At 36.1% G+C, this 20,455-nt stretch overlaps 1 protein-coding gene across 1 annotated transcript in view; it reads right to left on the minus strand.

The window, feature by feature from the left end:
* The window catches only part of TDRD3 (tudor domain containing 3), a 94,065-nt gene that overhangs the window by 44,501 nt on the left and 29,109 nt on the right, over window positions 1-20,455 (minus strand). Inside the window, exons 2-5 of the mRNA XM_057372833.1 lie at window positions 9,727-9,811; window positions 5,939-6,004; window positions 2,593-2,753; window positions 391-532 (exon numbers count right to left, since the gene is read on the minus strand). Coding sequence (XP_057228816.1) covers window positions 391-532; window positions 2,593-2,753; window positions 5,939-6,004; window positions 9,727-9,811 — 454 coding nt within the window. The remainder of the gene's footprint in view (window positions 1-390; window positions 533-2,592; window positions 2,754-5,938; window positions 6,005-9,726; window positions 9,812-20,455) is intronic.

The following is a 20,455-nucleotide window of genomic DNA, read 5'->3' on the forward strand; positions in this document are numbered from 1 at the left end:
ATCAGAGGTTACCAACTTCAATGCTTTCTGTACATTTATTCTTTTTGCCTCAGAAAGACACAGTCTGCAGACAGCAACTGTAAAAGGCAGAACTCCACAGTATTTTGGTACCAAACACACTATTTAGGGAAAAAAMCACCATTTAATATGTTCAATCAATGTTTTCAATTCCCGCAGAATAYAAAAAGGAATCAGTTCCTATGCAAAGATCACTTGTAATTTCTTAACTTGCAACATTATACCTAATACCCACTTGCATATTTTTGGCTGCAGTCCTGAAACCATTGGGACAGCACAGTTCTAAAAGTTCACAGTCATCACATTAAGCTTGATGTCTTTAAATGTAATATACAATTTGTAAGACAAGCATTTCTAATGGTGTTACCTCACCCTTTGTAATTCCCACTTTTCTATAAGATGCTCCACTTCACCTCCAAGAACTGCTGTGTTACTGTCATCCAACAACAAGAATCCATTTCTCACTTCAACAATTCCTGAAAGCTTAATTTTTGTTCCAGGTGGAGTGTTCAAGCTAGAGGTAGAAACAAAGACAAATAATTCAAATACATTAATAATATTCTGTCACAAAGAAACATACAAAAACCTACTCTTTTAATTCCAACATTTTCATATGCCATAACAAAAAATTAGCATCGAAAAGCACAGTACTTTTCAATAGCTTTATTGGAACTCTTCCCACCCATTATACAAAAACACCATACTGAAAATTAGATTCTAACAGAAATGAATATTGGCAATTTTTCTGGTTAAAATCCAATTTCACAACACCAGACTCAGGATATGATTTGTTTAGATTAACAGACTATATTCTTAGACAACTGACTTTGAGGTAAGTTCCTCATATTTACAGTTAAGAGTGGATCTTCAGGTAGTTAATAATTTCAGATTTTTTAGGCATTTAACTTAGTAGACACAAGAGTGGTTAGAAAGGAATTTGTCTACACATTGCCAAAAGCTAAGACTGTACTAGCATAACAAGCATGCATCTCATAGTGCTTCTTCTCTCATTATTCTGTAATTTAAAAACATATGAATGTTTTCTGCCATCAGTCCCACAAGGAGTCAACTTTTCATCTTCTCATGTGAATCTACCTTAGGCAAGCAACAGCAGAGGCATGAAAGAATAACGTATTTCCAACGCATTATTGAAAGATAAGACAAGCAGTGCAATCTGGAAACTGCTTCTTGTGGGAAGCAGGACACAGCCAGTTAAAACCTTTCAACTGAGAGACAATAATCTCTTTAAAATATGCTAAAGCTACTGTTGCAATCACAGGCCTATACCACATGGTGAGGAACATTCTTAGTGGAGTCAGCCAATTACAGTACCAGTGGCATTTAACCTTAGGAATGTTAATGGATTTTTGGATTGATCTGATAAAAGCAAAGAAAATGAGATAAAAAAATAGACATGAAGGAAATACAGAAAAAAATTCAATTATGCAAGGGGGAAGGGGTAAATGGAAACCATACTCATGAAAAACCTATAATTTTAAAGAAAATTGTGATTTTTACTTATTTAAAGTAACGCTATGTCCTTAAACAGCATAACATTCCAGTTTAACAGTCCAACATCAGACCTGAAACAATKACATATAACACAAATCTTTAAATGTTACATAAAAAGAAGAACTCACAACATTACTAGAGCGATGAGTTCTCTAACGTTTTTGAGATGTTATCAAAAACTTTCAAATTATGCCATGTACTGGGAGTTCATCTTTAAACATTTTGTGATCTAGAATCTACTTACACAGGAGTGTRTTTGCCTTCCTTTACTGCTGTCTTTATATTCGCATTGGAATATCATATTCCAAGTTCTGCTGKCTCAAGCTAAAATTAAAATATCATTAAATGTTCTGACAGCATCACTCTAAACTGCAAGCTGGCTCCTGCTCAGAAGGAGCAGYTTAACAGTAAAAGATGATATTCAAAAATTAAGTATATATCTATATCTAACYGTTGCAGCTGGCAGAGAAAGACAGAGGAAGGTTTGTTTTTTTTTAAAAGTTATCTGAACTAGAAGAGTGCAGAGCACATGGCGACTGCAGACTAAATACCAGAGATCATTTTTAGCATGTCCATAACTGAACACACAAAACATCCYCATGTTCAGCAGTAATCAGCTCTCTTACYCTTCACTTTCAGCTGAAGAAACACYCAAGTTAAAGGCCTGCCCATGGTTAAGCAGCGTTAGTTGCATTGGCTTAGGTGTGTCAAGCCTGCGGCATTCCTGCTACAAAGGTAAGGCAAGAGATCTGCTACTATTAAAAATTGGGAATTCGGCCGAAGTTTACACACACACACAAAATGCTGCGTACCATGAAATTACAACTCAGTAGATGGCTGCAAAAATCCACTTTCTTCCATTACATACTTCAGCATGAACAGAACTGTAAATTACATTCATATATACCTGTGCATGCAGAATTTAAGTTTCTCCTTTATATASAAAGCTGAGAAAGAAACCTCTTTTACAAAGCAATCTTTTTCATAAATTTCTAAGGACACTTCCATTATTTCAAGCACATTTAAGTATCAAAGCAAAACATGGAAAAGAAAGTTGTTCACCTTATTTTTGACATGCTACTGTATTCTATAGCTGTGCAGCTTGTGTGTCCATCAGTCATCTGTAAACGTAACATTCTGGGAGCAGCCTGAGATTCCTCATTATCCTTTGGTGCAGCAACATTGCGAATTTTCTGTATTTGCAGGACACATGGCCCTTCCAGCTAGATCAGTCAAACAGAAAAGACAAAACKGTTAGCACTCTTAAGCAAACACACTGCAGTATCTAGACACACCAACAGATGCCCCCAGGCAAAGAAAAGYGTAATTTGATCAGTCAGTCATGTTCAATTTCTATCACTCATGTACTGTATATTCTAAAGCATGATRAAGATGGCTTTTTCAGAGAAACAGTGGTGATGTTTCACACATCTCTGAGATATCCGTTATAAAATAAAAATGAACGAAAAACGTTGAGGAGGCAAACAAACAAAAGCACAGACATTGTCACTTTCAACATAGTATGGAGTTCAGATAAGATTTYACATGCTGTACTGCAGGGTGTCTCTGACAAAGTCTTCTCACKTACAAGACTATCTGTTTAGATCAAGAGGAAATTTCATGTACAACTGCTTTGTAAACACCAACTATAAGGACACCTTCTTTGAACAATGGTCCAATCAAAACATAACAAACTGAAGGGACATCACTTGTCTGCTGATTACGTAAAAATGCAGCATACCCTAATATACACACCACAACCTATGTTACAAAAAATAAAAATAATAATTTTAAAAAATTTTAAAAATAAAAACAAAAAAGAACAACAAAAAAAAACCCCACAAACTCAAAACCCCAAAATAAAGCAAAATAAACCCAGCTGGAAAAACCCAAGCCCAAACTAACCACCTAAACCACTTTTCACATTACAGCGATAGCAGAGTCATTTTAATTTCTCTGAAAAGTAAAATTAATTGTCTGTTGCTGCTCAATTGACCTCTAGCTCCTAAGACAGTAGAAAAATTTCAAAGTACACATTTCACCAGCTTCTAACCTTGAAGAAACAGAATAGGTAGCCAAGAAGAACACAATATGAGAGCAGATAACTAGTAGGTAATTATAAATAAAGGTAAATTAATGAATAAGAGAATGGGAGCACAGTAGCACCACAGAAGACCTGATGTAACAATTACTCTCACTGTACGAGGCTTTTTTAAATGCAGATCAGTTTTAACTGGAACAGCAAATCTGATAACAACTTTGAAAAAATAAATTAGAGAAAAAAGGCTGTAGGAAGCAAAAAAACCCGATGAAACAGAAATTGGGAAGCATACAAGTAATCTTAAACAGGAAATAAATTGCTGGCGCGTTATGTTTCTACTGCTTACCATCAATYTGTCAGCACTCAGAAAGAAACTGAGATCACAACTTAAATCCTTTGAATGCTTCTTCTGCAATTAACTGTTTCCATTGTAATGAAACTAAGTTCTCAAAACAAAACCAGTAATACCCTAAATGAAACAGCTATTATACATTGTAACTTTACAGTCTTCACTTTTATTCCTTTAAAAGTACTTAACATATATTTATAGTATATAGTAACCTAGACAGAAAAGGGAGGATTCTGTTCTTCCAAATCCTATGCAAATGTGGCCATCTTGTGGTTAATGCTGGTAATATTGATTTTTTTATAAATCTATATAAAACACAGATATTAATCTATGTATTAATGACTGAAGTTCATAACCATCTGTAATGGGCAAATTCCCATGTTTCATACTAGGACTCTGCCAGCTTTTATGCAATTATTTTCCTATTATAATAGTGCTACAAAATGAAGTTATTTTCTATGCAAGATGTGGAAACATAGGTTCTAAAGATAGAGATAAATAACACTGGTATTAGTCTTGGCTAAGAGGAACAACAGTAGCACGTAATTTCTATTTTTCACTGAATCACTTCTGAACAACAAATTACTACTTTCTACTGAGGGATTATATCAACAARTTGCTCCTTTCCCATAAAGCAAATATACTGTATTTGCAGACATTGCATGCTAAATGGCAGCACTGATCAAGGAGTCAGATTTGCTTTATGTGACTTAAAAAAAAAGGAAACTACAGTTAAGAAAGCAAGGATTCAGCATACTAACTAATAGCTTGAGCTGAAACTTATAATTAGGAATCCTTCTTAAACAGATTTTTTTCCGTGCAATCASTCTTTTCAAAACCTGATGGATCATCACCCTCCAGGAAATGTTTTGCAAGAGGCTGGTTTGGCATTTTGTAGAATAATTTTTGAAAGATCTATGAATATAGATGAAGTTAATAAAATTCTTCCCATAAAGTTGGCTTACTAAGTTATATGCTGCAAGCATAGATCTGCTCCCTAGATAAAATCTATGATCCTGCAATGGACTCTCTCTCAAGTGTGCTTTGCATAACTGGCAATAATGTTTGTGCTTTTTTTCTTATAGAAGAATAAGATTTTTCTTATCTGTGCTTACAGCAGTAATCACTTCATTTAGACAAGAGAACAAACAAATCCTAACAGCTCTTGACAAYTTCTCTCATCAATCAATCCTGCTTTCTTAAAACAAACCCACCTYAACTTACTACTAACCAGATGAATTTCAACATTAATGAAATATGCTTCCCCACTTTTACATCACTRAAATATGTATCACTTTTACATCAGTGATATAGACTGTCAGTATTTGAAGTAAGGGATAAAAAAATGAAGTGAGAACTACTGCTAGGTTTAAAATAAAAATTCCTTTATTTATCCACTCTCTGAATTACAAGTAAGGAACAAAACAGGAAGGGTATATGGAAGGACAKAAACTTTATTTTAATCTAAACACACAACATATGTTAAAATCTAACACATCCAAGTTTCAAATACAATACTCTTCTCTAAAATATGTTAGATGGTGTAACACTTTATCTATGTAACACGTAGAAAGCACAGTCTTAGAAAAGGTACATAAAGCATATAGCTACCGCCATGGATGTCAGTAGGCAAGTAAAACAGCATTAATGTGCATCATTATGTATCAGAATCCCACAGCTACTTTGCTTTATTCCTGAACTATTTTGTTGCCCTCAAAGGATAATGGAGGGRAAAAAATGAACTTTTCATATTTTTGACATTCAATGTCAAGACCAAACAGGTTAAATGACTTCTCAGCAACAAATGAAATTGCTAGGATTGTTCAGATTTTTATATAAGCATTTCAAAGTTGTGAAATAAAAATCAGAATGTCTGCTTTCATGAAGCTTATATTAATATATTTACACAATATTATATTGAAATTTTTTGTATGCTAAGTGATGACAAAAGCAGACTAATGTGCCATAGAAGACTGACATMACAGAACACAGGAAAGTGAAGTAAAAATATTGTCTACCTTTTCCACCTTTCCACCATTGATGTCACTGGGGAGGAACTTCTTGCCAATCGTTCTTAAATCTGTCTGAAATTAATACAGAAGACAAGAGAATATTAACTTAAAATATCAACTTCAAAATGTTTATTAAATAGGTAAAAGAGCATTTTTTCCATAATGACAACTCTTTATTCTAGAAATCCACTCCTCCGGGTGTGATAAAAAATAATTCAGCAATTATTATTATACAAGGAGTATACAAAAGAAATCCTTTAGCTTTTAAAATTACATTTGTAAGCACATTTTCAATGTTGATTAGGATGTTTTTAAATAGATGAAGCCAAATGACTATGCAATGTTTAATTGTCAAACATAACTGTGAGGTTTAATTCAGGCAAACACCTTTCTTTGCCCTCCATCTAGCAGTTAAAGTATTTTTAGTTTGTGYCCTTTTACATGCACAAAACCTTATTTACTATGATCACAGAAAACACTTTCAAACAAAAATGTGCCAAATGTAATTATTACAAGAACTTGAACAGTAATTTGCCATTAATATATGTCAGTGGCCTACTGTTCTGGCATCCTGATCTAGAACAGAGCAGGACTGTATTTTAGTATCTGAAATATTGCAAACAATTTATTCTGGCTTTCAGTGAGAAACACTGTTATGTTACCAATAAAAAACAATCATAGGAATGTGCTTTCAGTATATTTACTGAGTATCTATAGAGGGGGTAAATGCCCAGTCCTCTCTCTGTTGCACAAGATAGCCAGGTAGTGATAAGGAAGCCCATTCAGTTTTTAATTTGAGCCCATCTGAGGAAACTGATCTGTCATCTGTCAGTTACATGTCTCTGAATTGCACACAGGCTCTTATAAACTGTTCCCKTGTGTTCCACATCTGTATCACAGGATCATCATAGAATGGTTTGGGTTGAAAGGGACCTCAAAGATCATCTAGTTCCACTCCTATGGGCAGGGTACACCTTCCATTAGGACCATAATGCTCAGAGCCCCATCCAACTCAACCACTTCCAGGAATGGGGCATCCACAACCTCTCTGGACAACCTGTACCAGTGCCTCACCAACCTCATGGTGGCAAAGAATGTCTTCCTAATATCTACCTAAACYTACTCTCAGTTTGAGGGCATTCCCCTTTGTCSTTTYACTACATGTCCTTGTAAAAAGTCTCTCCATCTTTCTCATAAGCTCCCTTCAGGCACTGGAAGGCCACAATTAGGTCACCCCCAAACCTTCTCTTTTCTTGGCTGAGCCATTCCCATTCTCCAGCCTTTCCTCACAGGACAGCCACTCTGTCTCTCTGATCATTTTGGTGTCTGGACTTGCTCCCACAGGTCAATGTCCTTCCTACACTGGGGACCCCTGAACTTGATGCAGCACTCCAAGTGGAGTCCCACCAGAGTAGAGCAGAGGGGCACAAYCCCCTGCCTTGCCCTGCTGCCCACRCTGCTTTGGATGCAGCCCAGGACACGTTTGGCTCTCTGGGCTCTGAGTGCATATGGCTGGGTCATGTACAGCCTCTCATCCAGCAGCACCCCCACTTCCTTCTCAGCAGGGCTGCTCTCCACCCCGACACCAGGGATTGCCCTGACCCAGRTGCAGCACCTTGTGCTTGGTCCTGTTAAATCTCAAGAAATTCCCAGGCACCCACATCTTGAGCTTGTYCAGGTGCCTCTGGATGGCATCCTGTCCTTCAGGTGTGTCAACAGCACTGCACAGGAAGCTTGGTGTCATCTACAAATTTGCTGAGGGTGCACTTGGTCCCTTCATCTATGGCAATAATGAAGATATTCAACAACACTGGTCCTGAGGGAAACCACTCATCACTGATGCCCACAGGACTCTGAGCTGTTGACCACCAGCCTGTGGATGGGACTGTCCAACTACTTTCTTATACCCCTATCCGCCCACTCATTAAATCCATCTTTCTCCAATTTAGAGACAAGGATGTTCTCAGGGACTGTGTCAAAGGCTTTACAGAAGYCCAGCTWAAKGACATCTGTAGCCCTTCCCTGGTTCACTGATGCAGTCACCCCATCACAGAAGGTCACTGGGYTGCTCAGGCAGGACTTGCCCTTTATGAAGTCTCCAGCTTTGCAATTGGAGCAGCGGGAAGGGGACACAACTTTTACAAATTCATTTTAAGTTCTTATACAAAATAAAAATATTTGAAGGACTGAAGATACATTTATGTCAATTTCACATTTAAGCAATTCACACACACACACACACACACACACACACACACACACACACACACGCTCAAACAAAGTAAAAAGGTCAGCTGACTTCTGGATTTCTTCTGCATGCAATGTGCCTCTAGCAGTCAAAGAAGAATTTGTAAGAAGTGGAATATAAATCCACTGTTATCCTTGCCATTAAAGACACACTGCTACTCTCCACTTAGCCAACAGAAAAGTTAATCTTCCAGGCACAAAAACAACTGACTTAATGATAAAATGTGCTAAGCAATTAATTCTGGCTTAGGAGTATTAGTGCAATGTTTCTGGTTAATTTGTATTATCTATCAAACAAACCTGAAATAACAACATAAGCACAATTTAACATGTCAATACTTGTTACAGCACATGATTACATGCAGGGTAATACCCAAAAACTCATTTTATCTGGGTTGTGTAYAAAGCAGCAATGCATTCTCAAATACATGGACATGCTAACACGGTCCAGAAATCAAMTGTTTACCCTCTGCATGTTTTGTGTTACATTGCTTGCATCTTTGCATTTATTATTTTGCTTTAATTCTTTTCATATTACTTACATGAATTGGTACATATACATGTGATTGCATATATGCTTTCAAGAACAAGTGCAAGGAGCAGAGGGGACACTCTTTCCAGAGTATCATCTAAAACCATCTAGTGGTTGAATCTTGAGGGMGGACAAAATAATCCCCAACAGCTCTCACATAATTCCATTATTTTATTATTCCTATTTTCATCAAGGAAGCATATTTTTCTCTTAAGCACTTSACTACATTGTTTTCCCCCTTGAAACTACACATAGTTATTACAAAGRACAAAGTTTATATTAAACCATATAAAGCTTTTAAACATCTGAGTATGGATTTGRTAAAATATGTTAAAATATAATACCAAATACATCAAGAAAGGCAGCAAACTTACTAATGTTTACCAACAATGTATATGCTAGAATTCTAAAAAACAGGGATTCACAGGCACACTTTTCTCATACTCTTAAAATATTACAGTTTATTACTTCAAAGAGATTTCTCTAACTTGTATATTCCTGTTATTTTTTTGGCAGAAATTGTGACTACTAATCCAGATTTCTACAGGAAAGAAAAAAACCTGTTAGTGTTTACATAAATATGTAGACCACATTGATATGTAGTCTGAATGTGCTTTAAGGAGTGTCATGTCCAGGAATCAAACTAAGTAAGGTGTTTTACTGATCCCAACAAACTTATTTTGCACTAAAATTTKATAYTCATTTCATTACATAGCACTTTTGGTTGTATTACTGCTTGTAGTTTTAGTTCTATAATCCATAAACAAAARAATGTTTTCCTGCTGCTAAATCTGTTCGTTTTTTCTCTTTTAGGTTTCACAGTTTGGAATAGGTGCTGTTTCCAAATAAAACTCMCAGTTCATACAGGCAAGGAGAGAGATAAGTACTCTGTCCTTTATGTAAATCACACAGACAACGGTACACTTAATTAGACACACAAATCTATACTTAAGCCATTASACAAATAATTTTTAGCACAATTTCTCAGAAAAAAAATTTCACTACCATAACTTACATTAAGGGCAACTAGGATAATATCATTTGTATTAACTTTTTCAGATGAACTTAAGCAAGCTTCAATTCCTTCATCTGAAAGATACCTGTTAAAGAAAAGAAAAATTAGAATATCACATGAYGTATTAATGAGACAAACATTTATTCTGTGTATGAGACTGTCTTTAGTCCCTATCTTTTGCACTGRTGAAGCATAGATGCAAAAATACTTTAAAAATTGCTTAATGTAATCAGTTTCCTTGCACTGAGATGAGGTTAAGAAAAACATTTATTTTTTCAGAATTTCTAAACGGAAGAAAATTCTAAAAAACGCAAACCTGAACAAAAGTTGCACTTACAAAGTAATCAGAGCCATCACAAAAAGGGTAGCACTGTGCCCCTCATGCTCACCCCCCAAAATTACATGAACCTGGTTTCAAGATCAGGCCTTTGACCTTTACTTAATGGAAGAGGCATATTTTTACTTGTGCATTTGCTAAGAAAAACAAAACAAAACAAAACAAACAATTCCCATCCTGCTCAAAACACAACTACATCTATTTGTAAAGAGCAAGGCTGTACAGTTAATCCCTCAAGGGCTGGGTCACACAACACTGCCATCCTATAAAATGTATTTTGGTTGCCTGGGCTGCAAAGCAACTGGTAAAAATGAAAGTGCATTACAGTTTAGGAAAGGTCAAATATGGTGAAAAGTATGAAATGAGAATAAAAATTCTCCTCCACAATCACATTTGGAAAAGTATTTGTGTGACTGATGGTGGCAGTWCAGGATCAGTATCTTTCTGCAAAAATTCTGTAAGTATACAGTAAACTTGTTCATCTGAACACTAAGTAAGTTTTGAATTAATTACGTGAATCCATTTAAAAGGGCTGACCTACTCTAACTTTCAAAAAACACTTTTAAAAAAAGATAATTTTAACTTGAGTGGTCACAGTTTGTGACATCTGTTGTTCATTTTGCCTAGCATAACCTATTTGTAGTTTCAGTTTTCAATTTTATGTAGCTGGCAACCTGCCTTCTCTGCACAGCTCTTCATTTYATTCAAATACATCACAGCAACTATTAAATAATTGATAGATACCCAATCTAAAGCACAGTACCTCCTCAACATTTAAATAACTACTCACCATGATATCACCATTTCCCAAATAATAAAAGAATGATTTAAGAAACAAAGAGYAATAGACCCTAAGAAACACTAAAAATAAATATTCCTGGGTGCTTCAAGAAATATTCCCTTTYAAAGAAAATAACATGCACAGTGTAACATATAAACAAGGCAGAATACTTGCAGGGAAGTACACTTGACAGAYGTTTTTGATTCCAGCCCTGGTAACTTTAACATTGCCCTCTCCAGGCCTGCCAGTGYTCCCAGACTAATTACTGGTCCAGCTGTGCTCTAACAGAGACACTTGATGGGATGTAACTGCTCACATCAAACATTGGGATCTAGTAAATCTTGAGTCAACAGCCCACCATCACCAAAAAGAAGAAAAAACAATAATGAAAGAATTCAGACAGCAAAAAAAGTATATATAAGCCTAAGAAGAAAAAATCCTATTTTTTTTATAAAAGACAGATGCTTGAGAAGAATAAGGWAGCAAGATGTGTTGACTTGCATGGGAATATAGGGTTTCCCAGCTGAGCAACTCTGAGCTCCAGTACAATGATTAATGCAACTCGTGTGCATTAGTAGATCTCATTAGCTGGAGTCAGAAGGTAAAGCAGAACAGCATTCCCACTCTGTGCCAGGGGAAACAGATACATCCAACAGACTATCCTGCTCTCAAGGCTTCAACTGTGGCTTAATTACACCAACAGMCTTCCTAGAAAGAGTAGTATCATAAACTCCCTTCTGCTGTCTTCGGTATAAAACTGAACATAAGTTGAACAGCAGGGGCTGGGGGGAGTACAAAATCCATAGGCTGAGTTTTAGACTGTTGGCTAAGTCACGGAAGGATTCTTCCTCTTCTGCTCCAAATGCAAATGAAGTCATTCTTCATTCTACCAAAGCCAAAGGGACTGCAGTTGTCTTACAGTTACTCAAGCCAAGTACTTTGACATAAGTGCTACCATTTCCCAGCAAGAAACACTGTTTTTGAAGAATGAGTAAACAAGAATCTGACCTACAATTAACCTTTATACAGGACAAGATTAATTCTGCTATTACAAAATTCACTGCTGAAGTTTTAGCTTTAAATATTTCTTGCTACAGGCCCACAAAATATTTATAGAAATAAAAATAAATATTCTCATTACATTTATTTTTAAATAATTATATTTAAACAGGAGCACATATATATTTATCTTGCTCCAGTATGAAAAGTGAGTTCCAATACACAAAGCTACCTCTTCAGATAGCATAATCCTTCCCTCCACAACATGAAGATTATTAAGTCTGAGCTTTTTCCAGGCTCTGAAGGAAACAGAGTTCCCTTCTCTAYCTGTTCTTAATGAGGGCATTGATATGCTGAAGATAGGACCTTTACGCCATAAGGCCACTCAATTCTTTGCTCTCTGTATTAGATCTAGGAAGAAAAAAAAAATCTGACCCTGAATCAAACCAAAGACAGTAAAAAGCTGCTCTCGAGTCAAAAAGAACAGTCCTGCAGCTCTGTGTCTCTACTGTATTCACTGAAGTGTCACACAGCACCTGCATTACCTGTTCTGCCCATTCTGCAAAATACCATGACCTTAGATAACAAAATGTGACCTACAGTGTAATCCTGTTACATTAATCCCACACATTTCCTATTRCCAAGGGGAAGGAAGCAATCCTAAACCACCCATGAAGCAAACCGTGCTGCTGGAAGTGCTCATAAGCTCCCAATTCCCAAGATCTACCTGGCAGTCCTGWACAAGCAGAGTCTATCAATTCTTGCTCTGCACAACTCCATCCCAAAATGTCCCCACTATGTTTCCTTTATAAAGCCAGGGACACTGGGAATAACCTGGCACAGAAGTRCTGCTGCCACAATCAAGAAACTTTCCCTTGTCCTTCTGTAAACAAATGTTTCAGAATTAAGCACTTTTGCTTAAYGTGAAGTAGCAAATAAATAAAAGGTAAAATAAATGTGTGAGAAGCATAGAGTGAGCAGCAGCCAAGCTCCACAAATCTCTCCAAGAAGTYCAAAACAACAGTGGCTGATCACTGACATCTTATATAAAGTCAGCAATGACACAAATTACTTCCCAAAACCAAAAAAAMCACCACCACACATACTCCACAACACAACCTTCTGGTATGAGGACTGGTAACTAGACTAACATACACTGCAAGCACCTTCAGTTTCCAAGAAATAAATTACTCACTAGACTTCTTTTTTTACATGTTTTAAACAATCTTAAAAGTTATATAYTGAAGTCATGAAAAGAACTGCACTGATTTCAAGGGAATTTTAGTAAGTTGTGCTGCAGGAGTCACATAGGGATTATGTGGCCATGGAACATTAATACAAATTAGAAGAAAAAAGAAATAAAATCACAGTTTGTAACCAAATGGGCATAGTGCTTCCACAAATGGTTGAGGTGGTTATTTGTGGAGCATTCTCAAGAGAAAGGAGCTCAGAAGAGAGAGGAAAATAAATGTTTCTACTGCAATTCTTTTGCATTATGGTTGCTGAAACCCGAGGGATATATCACCTATTCCTCCCCCAGTCCAGCTCCATTCATCTGAGACATGCAGCAGTACAATCCTCTTAGCAACAGCTTTGTCAGAAAAACATCTCCTAGAAAGTATCTGCATCCTCACCTTGAAATGAAACATTGAATTAAAACCATTAGTAATGAATCAGCATTTTCTACATGAACCATTCACATATAAATCCAAATCTGCAATTTTTCTGTCAAAATGTTCTCAACAAATTTCTATGAAAAACAGATTTCAGTAATTCTTCCTTTGTAATACACAGAAAAACATATTGCATCAGTGACAGGCAGAGCTGTTTTCCCACTGCTTCTTCATATCAAGTATAACATCAATTTAATAACCCTTTTTTGCACATTATCGGTGTGCACACTCTCCTTTTTGGTACTTCCCACTGCTGTGGGATACAACCGTAGTGCCATTCTTCCCTGTGYCTCTACTTAGCTCGCTTTAGGTTCTGCTTTACTCCACAAAGAACAAATTACACCTGATGTGGCCCRAATAGACAGATTTCTGTACTGTTCCATATTACCTATGTCTGAAACACTCAAGAAATTGGTGATATCAAAGCAAGATTTTTTGCCTGCTCTATACTGCTGGATCGAACACTTCATCTGCAAACACACACATACAAAAGGTTTTAAATGAGAACCTTATTCTGTAATTAAATCTACCAGGTAAACAACTCTCCTAATAATGCCAATTTTTCATTAGCAGCTTTCATGAAAAGCATGTTTTCTCTCTCTGTAATTAACAGTTCATGCACAAACACAAATCTTTAAGCTTCTMTCCTTCTCTATCACATATTATAATTTTTCTATAAATCCTCTCTGATTTTCTTCCACATCTCTAGAATTAACATCATATTAAATAGAAGCTTTCTTTAAGGAAAGAAGTAAATTAGGAAAATTGTAATCACTAAATAAATAAAAAATCAATAATAATTAATTATTAAACATGTTCTACAAAATTTATGTACTTCAAATTCCCAACTCTTCCCAGAATCACTGTGATATTTGCAGCAAACACAAGCTGCACTACCACTTCTAATTCAGTGCCAGCCACACAAAACATTTCAGTTTTATGGTAAATTTTATATGGTTATTTTCACTCTGTTTATGCAAAAAAACAGAATGTTCCTTACATTTCTTTGCTACAGAAGCAGATTTATACAATYGTGCCATAAAAGGGTAAGGTTTTCAAAGGAAAAAAAATCACAGAAAGCTTTCAAATTTTTCTTACTTGATAACTCCACAAAAGAAAACACTTGAAGCAATTAAGCAGAGCATCTTAAAAGACCGCACTAGTACGAGACCACCACTGGGTGCCAGTGTTGTTCCATAACAGAAAACTGWATCTCTATAGCAACTATTTTTAAAACTTGGGACTTCTCTTAATAGGGCTTCAAATTGTTTTGCTGAATTTCGGTTGTATGAAGGAATTACACTACAATGCTAGAAATTTCACTGAGGGGTTATCCATTAGAGCTGTTTAAAAAAGAAAAACAAACCACATTATCATCCAAATATAAAAATAAGATTTTCAAGGAAGCTTTTCCATATCCTTTAACCTACATGAGAATTACTGGGAAGCAATTGACGCTGTTCTTCCCTTCAGCTTCTAAGCTTTTAGTTTAAAGAACTAAATGGGCAAAATTAGGGCCAATAGTTCCTTTATCCACAAGGCAAATATCTGCAAGGAATGACAAACCTGGATTCAAGTGGCATTCTTGTCAATTTTGTTATTAATAGTCTCACACCAAGAAATGTCTTTTCGTTTTGCAATTACATTAAAATATTTCTTTCCTACATCTTGTTCTTGTCTTGTATGTTTGGTATATCTTTCTCTGTATTTTGCACATACACCACTGATTATTGCTATACACTGTATTTTTGTTCTCCTATCATTTTTTCAATTTGTTAACAACACTTTGAACTCTGACCCGAGCAATCACAGCTTTGCGGTAYTAAAGAGCTTTATCTCATGTCTGAGCTTAGTACTCCATCCAGGTGTTTAATGATAATATCAATTCAAGCATGACCTAGAAGACGTTTTGACACAGCCTCAGATTTTCACAGGGAACCATCTGTAGCCATTCTTCCTAGTTTTACTATACTAGTTTTATAATTGCCTTACAGGAACTTAATCTAAACTGTTTCCCTATTTCATTCCTTAAAGATGTAAACCCAAAATGTTTAAATAACAGAACAGACTGTATTGTATTGCTATTGAAACCCACTAAGTTTTAAGTGGATTTATACTAGCAAAAGTCTATTTGAACCATCCAGAAAGCACGCTAAGAAATACAAAACTTTARTTACAAGTCAGTAAGCATTGAGATGAACAGACACCAAGGTTTTAAGTCTATCTTTAAAATGTTACTGACATTTCTAAAGCTGGTGCACAGCTGCTACATCCTCCCAGTTCCCCAGGTAGTTAAACTTGCATCCCAGTTACCTAACTTTTCACCCCTGGGAATACAACACTTCTTTAAGTGCAGTCTCCAGCCCAAGCCAAGCTGAAACCCCAGAAAGGAACTCATAAAATATACATTCACAAGCTCATGTTCTCAGATGTTTAGCTGACAAAACTTAAGGCCTAAGCCTCTCTCAGATGTCTATGACACTTGACTTTCAATGAAAACATGAACTAAGAAAGTCAACGTATTTTTAGAACAAAACAAACAAAATAGGTTGGAGTTTTTTTACATTACATAATAAAAGCAAAATGACTGTCATTACTGCCCGCACCTTTTTTTTTTTTTTTAATGTGAGAAAGCAAAACCAAGTTAATTAGCAGTAAAATCCATTTTGGCAGTAAAATCCTGACCTAAGGAAAGAAAGCACAGCAAACAGCACCAAGGAAAAGGAGAAAAACCAAAATGAATACAAAATCCGAAAGTGCAGTACTTAAACAAGACCAATGCATTACCTTCTTCCTACTTTTACCRTACCTCAGCAGGAATGGAATAAAGACTAATAATTTAGAAGCACTATAGTCCTAAACATGCAATATCAAACACTACAAATATTATGTGATGGTGTAAGTAACCTTAGTCCAGCAGCCGACAATGAGGCCCAACRCAAGCACCCCCTGTGCTTCTCATTCATGAACCTCCTGCTCTTACCCARCCTACCCCATCTTGTTGCAGAGCTACTCCCTTGCCCCTCTACCAACACTAGAAAGGTGAAGAGCTCAGATGGAACTGCTCTCCCTAAAAAGGAGCATTTTACCTCTCTCCCACAGCAACCCTGGAGAGGAGAGCTGCCTTATCCCTACGTCAGTAGGTCTTGATACGGAATTTGGTGGTAAGGAGGTTTCTGCTTGTCAGGGCAGAGGTCACAGCAATCCCTCAAGGACTTTAAAGTCATTTTTTAGTCACCTTAACCAAGCCAGCCTCTTACCCATTTCCAAAAGACAAAGACTACTGTCATACAAAAGCTTAAGTAAACAGTGATAGTTTTAGAATTAATCTTTAATGCATTTGACATGCAAAGAGAACTGTAAGTCTATTATTAGGCTATCCTGACAGTCAGTCATTCTCTCTCCACCTCCCTAGACCCACACACCACTGTTCTCTTTTTAATTACTGGAACACATATTATTTTGGGGGGKTTTGCCCCGCCAGTCTCTCTGAAATTACTCCGTTCCAAACATTAAGTATCAGAAGCAAGTCTTCAGCATACTCTTTGATCGAGTTCCTGCACATAGAACATGAATTTTAAGACATTTTAACAGCTGCATTGGTGAGGTCTTTACAGTGGCACCTCCCGTAGTGTGATACAGAGTGTGACATGGATTCTTTTTACATCTATTTTCTTCTATAAAACTCCTACTGCTGGGAATGCTTATAGTAGGAGACTGGCAGCACATCTTTAAAAAGTATTTCACAACAAAGAAAATCAAAACTTTGTTCTTGAACCAAACATAAAGCTTGTTTACTTTTACARCCACATTACACATCTCTAATAACATCACCATCAAAAATCTCACACTCTCCCCACTAGCTCTTTCCTAAATTCAAAATACTTCTTTCACCAAAAGCTTTATCTAAGCTTGGTAAACAAAACTAAAAACCACAATCAACCTTCCTTTATAATTTCAGTTCCCAACAGAAGAATAAAAAATAATCACTTGCAAAGCCCTAAACCAGAGTCAGAAATTCTAGAAACTGGAGAATGTCTCATCACACAGCTCTGCAAGAAGCTGATATCAGGACACCTACAGTTCTTCCACAAGCAGGCAACTGGGCAAGGGAGAAATGCATGTGGAAAAGCCTTGCTTGAACTGACAAGAATCTACTAAGCATGGCACTCTCTCAAAGGGTTGCACAGACAATGAATTTACTTCCTTATGCTTTCAAAAAGCTCGAATCAGTTGGACTCCACGGAGTGCTGCAATGTTGGTCTCTTCATTGGTATCTCTAAACAGTGTGTGAAACCACTGAAGGTCAGGGAAAAAGTTACAAAGACATCAAATCTCCATGTGGTATGTYTTAAAAAACTGTACAGTGGTACTTTTAGGTTTTATTTGTAATACAGTTTTAAACCGCACTAGCAGCAATGTGAGTATTATGCAAAGGTAACTACTCTCAAGGCTTATGTAAGTAAAGAATCATTAAATTTTCCACTTTAAAGCAACTGCAAAAGCTACTGATAAATACTTTGACAGGTAATTTACATTCAAAATTTATCTAACGAAGTATATATTTTTCATATTAAAGATGGCAAAATTCAAAGCACTTGTTAGGAAGTAGGGAATGAAGGGGATTGAAAGGATGAAAGCAAACAGAATTTCCCCCAAATAAAAGATTAAATCACCAGCTTCATAGCATCAATCTAGAAGGAACTTTTGCCCATCTGACTCATGACTTCATTTCCACTTCTTGTGAGCTGCATTAACACAGCAAACACAGAGCATAACTTTCTCTGCTGAAAGTAACCAACCAAGTTGTGCAGCCATAATCATCAATCACATCAAAATGCAGACACAGGAGTTACTTATTTCACCACCATGTACGTAACACTAGGAGTGCCACAGTCAAGCTGAGAGTGCCCTTCTGCATCAGTGACTACACTCCTTTTACGATGAAGGTTAGAAGGTGTATTCAGCATATAGTTACACACAGAATCTCTGAGAGAATAAGCTGGGTAACCAAGCTCAAGAAAACCACCAAAAGCCCAGGACAAACCAGAAACTTCAGTAATAATAAAAAACTGCATTTAAACTGTAAGGAATTCTTATTTCATGATGAAATAAATGGTTTCAGGGTTTTGTGACTTCCAGAGAAMCTTATTCAAAGACCATTATTACTGGTGGCTTAGACAAAACAGTAAAGAGGTAGCAAATTTTACATTTTAAATATAAAAGGACATATTTCAAAGGAAAAAGGATGGTTAATTATATCAACTAAACAAAAAAAAAAGTCCAAAGAAAGACTGAATAAGATATTCTGGAGGATTAATTTGATAAAAGCTAATAAAAAAAAAGACATTTTAAAGCAGATAGAAGAATTCTGACAAGTGACAATGATGACAAATGACTGAGTGGCAAAACAATTGATAAAAAAGAGTTATACTACGTAAGTTGGTTTTCTTTGGGTTTTTGGTTGGTTCATTTTCATTTTATTATTTCTAAACTTCATCTCTACAGAGATTTGAAAGTTTTCCAAACTAAAGTTCTTATTCAAATACATATCTAAGTTTCTCAAACTGATATTACAATATAAAAGGCCTTAGAATATATACAGAATGGACAGCAAACCTCACTGGGATCAGCAAATATTCATCCAACAGCTCTACTGGAACCAAAATTCAGAACTGCTGATATGTTTTAAATAAAYACCTACACCAGAAGAATGGAAAACAATAAAACATCTGACATGATGATCATATGAAATTCTATGAGTTACACAGACCCTTATGAGCAAACTTGTATAAGCTATAACAGAGACTACAATTTGTAGCCTCGTGACAACCCTGTGAGCTTTAGGGGGAAGACAGTATTTCTGGCAGATAGAAAATACCCTATCCACAGCTATTAGACTTTTCTGAAAGATAAAGAAAATGAGTGGAGAGCAGAAGTATGTTGAAATAGCTTTGGCAGGACTCTTCAAAGGTTTTTAAAGAATATGAATTTAGGCACAAGAAGAAASAATGTTTTCTCACATACTAAAACATGGGAAGGGAAGGGTATGAACACAACGAATCCTAATCTAGAGGATTAGTTAACACTAATGTATTCCATTGGTTTACATAGCATACCACAAATTCTAAGGCAAAGGACTGCATAGCAAGGCGGGAATTGGTGAKGATTATATAGTTCTAGATGGCACCAAAATCTATGTCTTACTGTTCTCTGACCTTAGGGTAAGATGTCAGGTGAATTTCAACATTAATATAAACACAAAGCACTGCACAATGAGAAGGAAAAGACCCTCATGAAATGTGCACAGTCCTGAGCTCTAATTTAGTTATTAATGAAAAAGATGTAGCCATGTGGTTATTTCTGGACAGTAAGTTATGGCTCAGTAGCAATCCAAATCACAAAGAATGCTAGAATCTGTTTTGAAAACAACACAAAACACATTATAAAACAAAGSAAATCAAATAATTACTAAGTGACAGTGTTGCTATATGTAATTATGTATTATATGAAATTATAAAATTTCAAGTTGATTAATTTTCCASGCAGGCCTCCACCACAGGTCACACTGTGAAGCAGATTTCTCCGAACTAGTTGCAGAACCTCCATCCATGGACTTCTTCCAAGAGACAGCTAAGCAAAGCTGATCTAATCTAGAGCCCTCTTGGAACAGAAGTTTTAATTAGGAGATTTCAGAGATTTCTCAAAATCAAACTTTCCATTACTTCAAGAACTCAATGCAATTTGCAACTCTATCTGAGAATTACATTTTAATATGCAAAAACATAAGCTCAGTTGAAAAGATCCTGAAGTTATGCTGCCCTTGGTTAACACACTTTATTTTTATTTCCATATTAACTTTAAATACATATATTTATTTTTATTTCCACTGTGTTTTAAAATGAACTGGAATTATGGCACAATTTCATAGATGTTCTT

This window comes from Malurus melanocephalus, unplaced genomic scaffold, assembly GCF_030028575.1.
Source record: "Malurus melanocephalus ecotype Western Australia unplaced genomic scaffold, MMel_1.1 scaffold_179, whole genome shotgun sequence".
NCBI lineage: Eukaryota > Metazoa > Chordata > Aves > Passeriformes > Maluridae > Malurus > Malurus melanocephalus.